Source organism: Ranitomeya imitator, chromosome 1 (assembly GCF_032444005.1).
Source record: "Ranitomeya imitator isolate aRanImi1 chromosome 1, aRanImi1.pri, whole genome shotgun sequence".
NCBI classification, from domain to species: Eukaryota; Metazoa; Chordata; class Amphibia; order Anura; family Dendrobatidae; genus Ranitomeya; species Ranitomeya imitator.
In genome coordinates this window covers 156,920,841-156,933,707 of record NC_091282.1, presented here as the reverse complement: position 1 = coordinate 156,933,707, position 12,867 = coordinate 156,920,841, and the positions used below count along the sequence as shown (strand labels likewise).

At 43.0% G+C, this 12,867-nt stretch overlaps 1 protein-coding gene across 3 annotated transcripts in view; it reads left to right on the top strand.

Annotated features, from left to right (window-relative positions):
• Positions 1 to 12,867, top strand: part of MCTP1 (multiple C2 and transmembrane domain containing 1) — a 1,531,547-nt gene that overhangs the window by 578,111 nt on the left and 940,569 nt on the right. For all 3 annotated transcript variants that reach the window (XM_069751887.1, XM_069751881.1, XM_069751897.1), the window contains exons 8-9: positions 1,263 to 1,433; positions 2,988 to 3,118. In XM_069751887.1, the coding sequence (XP_069607988.1) occupies positions 1,263 to 1,433; positions 2,988 to 3,118 (302 nt within the window). The remainder of the gene's footprint in view (positions 1 to 1,262; positions 1,434 to 2,987; positions 3,119 to 12,867) is intronic.

Below are 12,867 nucleotides of genomic sequence, written 5' to 3'. Positions count from 1 at the left end.
TCTTCAGGAGCGGTGCAAATAACTAAGGGGACACCCAGTTCGTTTTGACAACTAAAACTTTACTGGACAGTTTGAGTTCATCAGATTGTAACTCGCAGTATCGGGCACAACACTTCTTATTCCATGTTTCCTTAATATGGTACACTTCCAGCATTACTATCTGTCTCTCCTGGACTATCCCTACTTTTACTGGCTCTGTCAACTCCAGGGATTACCCGTCCAGTTACTCAGTGCACCCGGGATCCATTAACTTCCCTTCATGCGGTTCCGCGTCCATTGTCCCCTGTATGCCAGAGGATAAGGCACACTTCATAGTACCGGTGTCAAGCCTTGAGCTCTGGACATTGCAGAAATGTCGACAAGAGATTCCAGTAAGGCCTCCCATTTCCCTGAATGATAGATTCTTGCTAGCCCTAGCACCCACTGCACTTGAACTTGAGCTTGGTTACTGTACCGTACTTCCTTATCTGATCTGCTATCAGGAAGCAGTCCCCTTTTACTATGGCTTCCCCTCCCACTATGGGCTATTCTCAACTTTAACTATGTCTGTCCCTACTATATGTAACTGGGCAGATCACCCCCCACAACATTATATATTATATCATATATCATATACCTAACATTCCCTATATTCCTAGTGCAAACATTTAGCCTGTTATACTAAAAATACTTTACCCACATGATATATTAACCAGATTACACCTATAATACCTACCAAAGTTTATTTTACCCTTTAGTCACAAACTTATATCCTAACCTATGTCTTACTCTATACTTTACACTAAACATTACTTATGCATTACCATACCAATGTATACACCTAAAACCTTAATACACCGGCCACACATTCACATGACACAACATATGTCTAAAACGCATAACATCATTTACATAACGCGATTGTTGTGTTCAGGGGCAGGAACACGACAGTACAGTCCACCACTTTTACAGCTACTGTAGGATCCAACAGGTTTTTTATGATTAAACTTATCAATAGGCTCTACTGGTAAGTTTTCTGGTTGTCTTCTGTTGGAGCTTTGGGGTCATTTTATATTTTAGTTTGAGTCTGGGCCCACTAGAAGACCCTTTAGTACTCTGGATCAGGTCATTTTATTAACATACTTTTACATTACAGTCAAATACAAAAACTTAGTACACATGCTTTTTTTTGCAATTCTGCTTACATTTTATTTGAATGCTAAAAGAAAGTTTCTGTGTCTGCTCCCCTCTGACTTTTTTATTCTTTTTTTTCATCTCCGTAGTTTCAGTCACAAAGTTTAAGAATTACAGACCTACATCGAAAAGCTCACTTGTGGAGAGGGGTAGTAAGCATCACCCTCATTGAAGGACAGGACCTGAAAGCCATGGATACAAATGGACTTAGTGACCCTTATGTGAAATTTCGGTTAGGGCATCAGAAATACAAGAGCAAGGTAAATAAGGATTAATTTTCAGCAGCCATTATTTTCTTACAGAGTACCTTCATTTCTCAGCATCAGGTTATTTTCGGTTACCGCAGTTTGTTCTTGGATTCATACACATCCAGCAGAAATTTTTTAAAAAATGTCTGTGTGTCCTCTGTAGGGTTTTCCTTCACATGGTGCTTGAGGGAGTGTTCACACAGTCAACATTTTTATTCCAACAAGGCAAGGTTTGTTAGGTAAATAAACTTTAACACAAAACAGCCGTGCTTCAACACAAAGGTACACAGTACAGTACAAAGAGCAGGTTCAGGTCCAAATCTCCAGCAGATATATGTCCAATACTATGGCAGGTGTAGGTCCACCCACACACAGGTCAGCATGAGATCTCTCCAGCTCCTACACTCTTTTAGGCCAGGTTCACATTGCGTTAACAGCATCCCGTTCAACACATGCGTTAACGGGCTGCTGTTAACGCAAGTGCCGATATGTCATCACGCTAGCGCAGATAGAGTTAGCAGATGCTCTATCTGCGCTAGCAGTGACGGACCCGGAAACGCTGCAGCCCGCGTCCCAGGGTCCGTCACTCAATGACGGCACATCGCTGGCGCACGCATTGTGGTCGTGCGCTAGCGATGCGTCCGACATTGGACTAAATGGCGGCATTAACGGACTACGTTACACCGCGTTATAACATAGTCTGTCTAAACTATCCTTTTTCTCTCAAGGACCAAAGACTGCTCAGCTGACTCCCCAGTCAGTCCATTCAGAGAGAGAATCCGCAACGTCTTTGTCTCAGCTACAGCTCACATCTTGGTTGGCAACTCATGAGCTTACACCCTCGCTACATCTAGCAGACTGACTGACTCTCCAGCAGCCAACACATGCTGAACCTATTTCCTGGTCCTTAGCAAACACTGTAGGTGCACTCCAAATCAAGACCTTCAGTGATAAGATTAAACACTCACCATCCTGGCTTTATGATATTGGAAGCATACAGGTTGTGAGCCCATGAGGGCAGGGTCTTCTCAACCTCTGTACCAGTCTGTCACCGTTAGTTTTGCGAGTAACAATGGGGAAAAGTCAGTATTTTCACAATGAGGTTTTCTCATGTCCTACAGTGATGGCATATTGACCTCTGGAACTATCCTCAGAATGAAGGGTAGCATCACCGGTGCTGTTCCTGGTCACTGTTTTTCCCTATAAATGGATGTGCTGCATTGGACGAATCTCGAAATGATCCCAATGCAGTTCCTTGCATAGCCGAACGGCTGAGGTACCGCTGTGCAAAAAACCCAATGCAACTTCATTCTCAGGATCACTAGTGGTTCCAGAGTTTAGACTCACATGGAAATATCCGAGTTACATGGCATCACTTTATCAGAGAGTGAAACCTCTTTAACTGGCCCTTGTTACAGCGGACGCTCTGTTTAGTTACTTTTTTCCTATTAGTAACCCTGCTATACAAACGCCAAATGTCCTAATAAAGGAGGAACTCCTTTTAGGACGCATTTGTGGGTGTATGGGAAATATTTAAATTTTGTGTTAACTGTCTTTTTTTTTTAGACCCTTCCCAAGACCCTGAATCCTCAGTGGAGGGAGCAGTTTAACATGCAACTTTTTGAAGAACATGGAGGAATAATTGACATCACAGTATGGGACAAAGATGCTGGCAAAAGAGATGATTTTATAGGAAGGTGGGTAAAATTCCGACTGGCAAAATAAATAACGAGTGACGCAAAATGCTCTTTCAACTTTCTTTTCATCTTTTTGTAAATGGCACATGGAAATTCAGATTTTAGCCAGTAGATGTCATAATTTCCAAGCTGTTAAAAATATATTTTTACGATTTCCTATGGTTTATATGATTTTGAAATTAGTTTAACCGTCTAATTTTTCTTCCACATAACAATGTCTCAGGTCTAATAATTCATTTTTTTTCTATTTGCCTAATAACAATTTCAATTTTAAAGATTATGTCGACATTTAAATGAAATTTTACAGTTTAGAATTAGACATACCCCTCAAAGAGAACCTGTCTTCAGGTCAAAAGTGGACAGTTTTTGCTCTTGTTTTATTTCCGCTATTCCCCAGAGCATTTAGTCTTTTATTAATTTTAAATCCGTCCTATTCTTCCAGAAATAGCCTTTTTATTTGCTTCTAATTTTATAGTCTTTACCAAGGGGGTGTGGCTCACAGGGTAATCATGCAGAGCAGCCTAAAGACACGTCCCCAGAGAATATTGTGATCCACGCCCCCTTAACAAGAACAAAGTTCGTACTAAATAGCTCATAGCTCGAAAACTGTATGGTAGATTTAAAAAAGAAAAAAGTGGAAATCTCAGAAGAGAAGTGGGAATAAAATTTTAACAAAAAAATGACCACTTATATGACCTGTTGACAAGTTCTCTTTAAAACAGAGGCAGTGTAAAAGCACATGATTTAAAGGTACACTGTTAGAAAGTGACACATCAATATTTTATTGAGAAAAATGTTTATTTTTGTTTCGATTAATTTTGTTTCTAATTTTTTTTAAGTTCAAACAAAATGAATTCTTAAAGTTCCGGACACAGAGTGGCAAAACAGGCGCTACTGCATACTAGTGAAAAATATCATAGACTCAGTAGATAAAAGGTGGCCATTCATATAAGATAGGTGATGGCAGAACAGCCACAATGTATTCCCTGACTGTTTACTGCCATAGTTGGGGTAGAAGGAATTGCTTGACTGAGAAGAGTGAGGTCCCATGGGTGTTTAGGGAGGACTGAGTCCTTGAGGGCCCCACCCCATTGTGAAGCATCTCTTTTCTGTAGTTTAAAGGGAACCTGTCACCCCCCCCCCCCCCAGGCATTTGTATCTAAAAGAGCCATCTTGCGCAGCACTAATGCTGCATTCTGACAATGTGGCTCTTTTAGTTCTTGTTCCTGCCACTGCTGAAAGAATCCCTTTTCAAATTTGTCCCTCATACCTTGAAATCGTCAGGGGGCAGGTCTTTCCCCCCTAACACAGACGCACCACAGCCGTCGGTTACTTCCTCATGTTTACAGGGCGCTGCCTCCTCAGCGTTATTGAATTTTCCCAGCGCCTGCGCTGTGATCTTAGGCCTTGGGCATGCGCAGTTAGCGCTGCCTGTCCACTGACATCACTTGATGTCTTTCTTATTGCGCCTGCGTGGACGCACGGCCCGAGATCCTGCCCTGCAGTCTCTTCTGATTTATTCACACTGCAGGGCTGGGATTTTTGGGCATGCGCAGTACTTATCTGCGGCTCTCCCTCATCTCTCTCCGCCTTCCTCCGACTGTGCAGCGTCATTAAAATCATCAGATATCGTCAGATTCCTATGTCGCTGCACAGTAGGAAAAAGGTGGTGGGAGATGAGGGAGAGCCGCAGATAAGTACTGCGCATGCCCAAGAATCCCAGCCCTGCAGTGTGAATAAATCAGAAGAGAGCAGGATCTTGGGCCGTGTGTCCACGCAAGTACAATAAGAAAGACATCAATTGATGTCAGTGGACGGGCAGCGCTAACTGCGCATGCCCAAGGCCTAAGATCACAGCGCAGGCACCGGGAAAATTCAATAACGCCGAGGAGGCGGCACCCTGTAAACATGAGGAAGTAACTGACGGCTGTGGTGCATCTGTCTTAGGGGGGAAAGACCTGCCCCCCTGACAACTTCAAGGTATGAGGGACAAATTTGATAAAACGATTCTTTCAGCAGTGGCAGAAACAAGAACTAAAAGAGCCACCGTGTCAGAATGCAGCATTAGTGCTGCACAAGGCGGCTCTTTTAGTTACAAACGCCTGGGGGGGGGGGGGGGGGTTGACAAGTTCCCTTTAATGGAATACCTCAACTAGGTAATAAAAAGTTTAGTAGATGACACACCAAAAGGAGACAAAAACTGTTGCTGTAAAAAAATGCACCCATAAACGCAATGAAAATTCCTATGTAACCTAACTGAGCTAATTGGTTCAGAAAATAATCAGAAATGCACCAAATACCCATAGTGAAAACTTAATGGTATGTGCGCTGCACATGGCATTATTTAGGTGCTGATGCAGGAGACGAGTTTTCCCAGGAAAAGCTGATTCAGGAAAATACCGGCAGTCATTTTCCTAAGGTGACATTGCTGGTGACCTTCCTGTTATGGTTGCTTTCACTCTTTTACTTCAAGGCACCCGAAGAATAAATACGACACTTCATTTAACCACTTCAGTATTTCCAAACACTGAACCGGTTAAAATATGTAGTATAAGTCGGAACATGTGCACAGCAATATTGTTTTTTTTCATTTCTGTCAATTATGTTCATTTTAAGGGACGCATTATCGGTGCGTTTTTCAGTCGGATTCCGGGCAGAAAACACCTGATAAAGACAACGTGTGCACAAACCCTAAGGCTATGTGCACACGTTGCGGATTTGCCTGCAGATCCACAGCGGATTTGACGCTGCGGATCCGCAGCAGTTTTCCATCCAGTTTACAGTACCATGTAAACCTATGGAAAACAAATTCCCAGTGCACATGCTGCAGAAAATACCGCGCGGAAACGCTGCGGTTTATTTTCCGCAGCATGTCAATTCTTTGTGCGGATTCCGCAGCGTTTTACACCTGCTCCTCAATACAAAACCAAATTCTGATGAACATAATCAATGGTAGAGCGTGTTTATCATCACAATAAGCATAAGATGTAAGAATTAATTTGCCCATCTACCGCCTATGCATGGATGTATGGATAACTGCAACAACCTGAAGAGAAACAAACAACTACTAAGCAGTCATAGAATCCAACAATAACAACTTTATTAGATAAAATATATAAAAGGTATAATATATCAGACAATCGGACTCAACGGGGCCAAAAGATGGTATCAAGATAATACCCACATACAAAAAAGCCCAAGGTAGGGTATGTCCCTGGTACAGGTCATGTATAGTTATATCAAGATGTAAGGTAACGATACACTCATGTGTGGAACATGTAGATGTCTACATAGTACAAATATCACAGCGCAGTAGCCCATATAACACATCACCTATTCCAATCATGGTTCTAAATCATAAAATACCTCACAATAGTACCTTGTCAAAGCGTACGCTGACAGCCAGGGGCGCCCTTACACCCCTGCTCCTCAATAGTATTCCGCAGGTGGCAAAACGCAGGTGAAATCTGCACAAAAAATGCTGGAAATCCACGGTAAATCTGCAGGTAATCCGCAGTGCGTTTTACCTGGGGATTTTTCAAAAACTGAGCGGAAAAATCCACACAGAAATCCGCAACGTGGGCACATAGCGTAAAACTGGAATTTATCTGTAACGAATCAGTCACCGGTGGGATCATCACTAGGGATTTTATATATTGTTCTGAGGAATTGATACAAGAAGTAAATTGTACAACTCTTCATCATACAAACGATAAGATGTATTAGCTCACAATGGAAAAACCTATTGCAAATCAGTGAATAAGTGGAAAATCCCCCCAAACGTCTCATATCATTTAATTACACAAATAAATGTGATAGTGGTGCTGGGTATTGATAGCATTTATCTGTCTCTGAATCGTGATAAACCAGACACACAGACAATTTTATTTCACAACTTGCACAGAATTCAATGATCATTTAAGACTCCAGAGCTTCAGTGAAATCGGCCGCAGATTGTCACCATTGTGCAGCATGACTCAATTGAAGAACACGGTTTATTGTTTCCTGATGAATGTAGAATTCAAGGTTATCAGATTGTCACATTGTAGCTTATGAACCGATGCATTATGCTAAAATAATCAGTCACCCCTTCCTTTCTCCCTAAATGTATCCGCGCTGAAGGTACAGTAGTTACGTGTGCAGGGAATGGCAATGAATGTTGAGGGCCTTCATAGAATATTTATAGAGGGCACATTACATGCATAAAAAGCACCTTGCACGGATTAAGGGTTTATGACCACGGATGGATCTTTCCATGGGTATGGAATAGAAATGGAAATCGTCTACTATTTATTGCAGTGGTTTATAAGACTATTCTTATGAAGTTGAAATTTTTATTGGATCCAACCTTCATTTTTAATTTAACATATTAATACACCTGTTTGAGATGAAGAGATTTTCTCCTGTACCAATAATGATCATGTACTAAAAGTATTATTGTGTTAGCTTACATAGGACATGAGATTATTAAATATGTATCTGGTTATAAGAAGTAGCGAGTGCAGTGCGATATACGCCAACAGTGGAGGAGATGGAGAAATTAATTTATCCGCCTTCTCCGCAGCTGCACAGAGCACTGAAACTCTGCTCCCGCTCGCAGCAGAGCAGGAGCCGAGGGTCATTGGCATATTGGATCCGATGCTCTCACATCGGACGCCATACGCTGGTGTGACTCCAGCCTAACCCTCTCTGTCTGTTACTCTACAATGTCCTAACATGGTTTCCAACTCGTTTCATCTAAATTGATTCATTAAGGAATTCATAATTTCCACCAGTAGGTGACTGGGTTAGCAAAACATAGATACATGGTGTAAGGCTGGGGTCACACTACCGTAGAATACGGACAAGTGCTATTGGAGAAAACATCGCATAGCACTCGGACCAGTGTTAATCTATGGGGCAGCTCACATCACTGTTTTTTTTCTCGGGCATATGCGTGCTACGTGCATGTAAAATCGCAGCATGCTGTGATTTTACTCTCATATCGTCCGATTCTCACCAATGCAAGTCTATGGGTGTGAGAAAACATCGGACACCACACGGACCATGCGAGTTCTGTCCAATGTTTTCACACCAGTGTCCTTTGAAATGCCGGCAATTCATGTGCAGTGTACAGTAAAATCACACTGACGGATAAGACTAGAATAGATAGAATAGATATATACATATAGAATACATATATGTATAGATGTCAGTGACACACACATATATACAGGGTGGGCCATTTATATGGATACACCTAAATAAAATGGGAATGGTTGGTGATATTAACTTCCTGTTTGTGGCACATTAGTATATGGGAGGGGGAATACGTTTCAAGATGGGTGGTGACCATGGCGGCCATTTTGAAGTTGGCCATTTTGGATCCAACTTTATATTTTCCAATGGGAAGAGGGTCATGTGACAATCAAACTTATTGAGAATTTCACAAGAAAAACAATGGTGTGCTGGGTTTTAACCTAACTTTATTCTTTCATGAGTTCTTTACAAGTTTATGACCACTTATAAAATATGTTCAAAGTGCTGCCCATTGTGTTGGATTGTCAATGCAACCTGTTGTGAATTCTGTGGCTGAGTTCACTTCTGTGGTCACAAGTGGTATTGCAGTCTCTGGGCTTCCTCCCTCAGGTGTTTTGGTGAGCTCGTTGGCTGCCTTGCTATTTAGCTCCACCTGAGTCTGTCTTCCTTGCTCCTTGTCAATGTTCCAGTGTTGGATCTGAGCTACTGCATCTTTCCTTGGGCCTGCTGCTCTGCTAGATAAGTGCTTCTAGTTTGTTTTCTGTTTTTTCTGTCCAGCTTGTTATTATCTTTTGCTGGAAGCTCTGAGAAGCAAAGGGGTGCACCGCCGTGCTGTTAGTTCGGCACGGTGGGTCTTTTTGCCCCTTTGCGTGGTTTTCGTTTTAGGGTTTTTTGTAGACTGCATAGTTCTCTTTGCTATCCTCGCTCTGTCTAGAATATCGGGCCTCACTTTGCTGAATCTATTTCATTCCTACGTTTGTCTTTTCATCTTGCTAACAGTCATTATATGTGGGGGCTGCCTATTCCTTTGGGGTATTTCTCTGAGGTAAGTCAGGCTTGTATTTCTATCTTCAGGCTAGTCAGCTCCTCAGGCAGTGCCGAGTTGCATAGGTAGTTGATAGGCGCAATCTACTGCTGCTTCCAGTTGTGTGAGGATAGATCAGGTACTGCAGTCTACAGAGATTCCACGTCTCAGAGCTCGTCCTATTGTTTTGGGTTATTGCCAGATCTCTGTATGTGCGCTGATTACTGCACGCTGTGTTGCCTGATTGCCAGCCATAACAGTACAAGGAGCCATTCAATGATTTCCAATAGAGGGAAAAAAGAAATCCTGACATCATTTTTTTTTCTTAGCTCTGTCTTCAGTCTTTTTTTTCCCCTAGACATTAGAGTGCTTCAGGACACAGCTGTGGACATGGATATTCAGGCTCTGTGCTCCTCAATGGATAATCTCGTTGTAAATGTACAAAAGATTCAAGATACTATTGATCAGAAATCGATGCTAGAACCAAGAATTCCGATTCCTGATTTGTTTTTTGGTGACAGAACTAAGTTCCTGAGCTTCAGAAATAATTGTAAGCTATTTTTGGCCTTGAAACCTCATTCTTCTGGTAATCCTATTCAACAGGTTTTGATTATTATTTCTTTTTTGCGCGGCGACCCACAGGACTGGGCGTTTTCTCTTGCACCAGGAGATTCTGCATTGAGTAATGTTGATGCATTTTTCCAGGCGCTGGGATTGCTTTACGATGAGCCTAATTCAGTGGATCAAGCTGAGAAAAATCTGCTGGCTTTATGCCAGGGTCAGGATGATGTAGAAGTATATTGTCAGAAATTTAGAAAATGGTCAGTACTCACTCTGTGGAATGAATCTGCACTAGCGGCTTTGTTCAGAAAGGGTCTCTCTGAAGCTCTTAAGGATGTAATGGTGGGATTTCCTATGCCTGCTGGTTTGAATGAGTCTATGTCCTTGGCCATTCAGATCGGTCGTCGCTTGCGCGAGCGTAAATCTGTGCACCATCTGGCGGTATTGTCTGAGAGTAAGCCTGAGCCTATGCAGTGCGACAGGACTATGACTAAAGTAGAACGGCACGAACACAGACGTCTGAACAGACTGTGTTTCTATTGTGGTGATTCTACTCATGCTATTTCTAATTGTCCTAAACGCACTAGGCGGTTCGATAGCTCTGCCGTTATTGGTACTGTACAGTCCAAATTCCTTTTGTCCATTACCTTAATGTGCTCTTTGTCATCATATTCTGTCATGGCGTTTGTGGATTCAGGCGCTGCCCTGAATCTGATGGATTTGGATTATGCTAAACGTTGTGGATTTTTCTTGGAGCCTTTGCGGTGTCCTATTCCGTTGAGAGGAATTGATGCTACACCTCTGGCCAAGAATAAGCCTCAGTACTGGGCCCAGCTGACCATGTGCATGGCTCCTGCACATCAGGAAGTTATTCGCTTTTTGGTACTGCATAATTTGCATGATGTGGTCGTGTTGGGGTTGCCATGGCTACAAACCCATAATCCAGTATTGGATTGGAACTCTATGTCGGTAACCAGCTGGGGTTGTCAGGGAGTACATGGTGATGTTCCATTTTTGTCTATTTCGTCATCTATTCCTTCTGACATCCCAGAGTTCTTGTCGGACTTTCAGGATGTATTTGAAGAGTCCAAGTCTGATGCCCTTCCTCCGCATAGGAATTGTGATTGTGCTATCGATTTGATTCCTGGTAGTAAATTCCCTAAGGGTCGTTTATTTAATTTGTCCGTACCTGAACACACCGCTATGCGCAGTTATGTGAAGGAGTCCCTGGAGAAGGGACATATTCGCCCATCGTCGTCACCATTGGGAGCAGGGTTCTTTTTTGTAGCCAAGAAGGATGGTTCGCTAAGACCGTGTATTGATTACCGCCTTCTTAATAAGATCACTGTTAAGTTTCAGTATCCCTTGCCATTGATTTCTGACTTGTTTGCTCGGATTAAGGGGGCTAGTTGGTTTACTAAGATTGATCTTCGTGGTGCGTATAATCTGGTGAGAATCAGGCAGGGAGATGAATGGAAAACGGCATTTAATACGCCCGAGGGTCATTTTGAGTATCTGGTGATGCCGTTCGGACTTGCCAATGCTCCATCTGTTTTTCAGTCTTTTATGCATGACATTTTCCGTGAGTATCTGGATAAATTCTTGATTGTTTACTTGGATGACATTTTGATCTTCTCAGATGATTGGGAGTCTCATGTGAAGCAAGTCAGAATGGTTTTCCAGGTACTGCGTGCTAATTCCTTGTTCGTGAAGGGATCAAAGTGTCTCTTCGGTGTGCAGAAAGTTTCATTTTTGGGGTTCATCTTTTCCCCTTCTACTATCGAGATGGATCCGGTTAAGGTTCAGGCCATCCAGGATTGGACTCAGCCGACATCTCTAAAAAGTTTGCAGAAATTCCTGGGCTTTGCTAATTTTTATCGTCGCTTCATCTGTAATTTTTCTAGCATTGCCAGACCATTGACCGATTTGACCAAGAAGGGTGCTGATTTGGTTAATTGGTCTTCTGCTGCCGTGGAAGCTTTTCAGGAGTTGAAGCGTCGTTTTTGCTGTGCCCCTGTGTTGTGTCAACCTGATGTTTCTCTTCCGTTCCAGGTCGAGGTTGATGCTTCTGAGATTGGTGCAGGGGCGGTTTTGTCACAGAGAGGTTCTGGTTGCTCAGTGTTCAAACCATGTGCTTTCTTTTCCAGGAAATTTTCTGCTGCTGAGCGTAATTATGATGTGGGCAACCGAGAGTTGCTGGCCATGAAGTGGGCATTCGAGGAGTGGCGTCATTGGCTTGAGGGTGCTAAGCATCGCGTGGTGGTTTTGACTGATCATAAGAACCTTACTTATCTTGAGTCTGCCAAGCGCTTGAATCCTAGACAGGCCCGTTGGTCGTTATTTTTTGCTCGTTTTGATTTTGTGATTTCATACCTTCCGGGCTCTAAAAATGTGAAGGCGGATGCTCTGTCTAGGAGTTTTGTGCCCGACTCTCCGGGGTTATCTGAGCCGGCGAGTATCCTCAAGGAAGGAGTCATTGTGTCTGCCATCTCCCCTGATTTGCGGAGAGTGTTGCAGAAATTTCAGGCTAATAAACCTGATCGTTGTCCGGCCGAGAAACTGTTCGTCCCTGATAGGTGGACTAGTAAAGTTATCTCTGAACTTCATTGTTCGGTGCTGGCCGGTCATCCAGGAATCTTTGGTACCAGGGAGTTGGTTGCTAGATCCTTCTGGTGGCCATCTCTGTCACGGAATGTGCGTGCTTTTGTGCAGTCCTGTGGAATTTGTGCTAGGGCTAAGCCCTGCTGTTCACGTGCCAGTGGGTTGCTTTTGCCCTTGCCGGTCCCGAAGAGGCCTTGGACACATATTTCGATGGATTTCATTTCTGACCTTCCCGTTTCTCAAAAGATGTCTGTCATTTGGGTGGTCTGTGATCGCTTTTCTAAAATGGTCCATCTGGTGCCCTTGGTTAAATTGCCTTCCTCCTCTGATTTGGTGCCTTTGTTCTTCCAGCATGTGGTTCGTTTACATGGCATTCCTGAGAATATTGTTTCTGACAGAGGTTCCCAGTTTGTCTCGAGGTTCTGGCGAGCCTTTTGTGGTAGGATGGGCATTGACCTATCTTTTTCCTCGGCCTTCCATCCTCAGACTAATGGCCAGACCGAACGAACCAATCAGACCTTGGAAACATATCTGAGATGTTTTG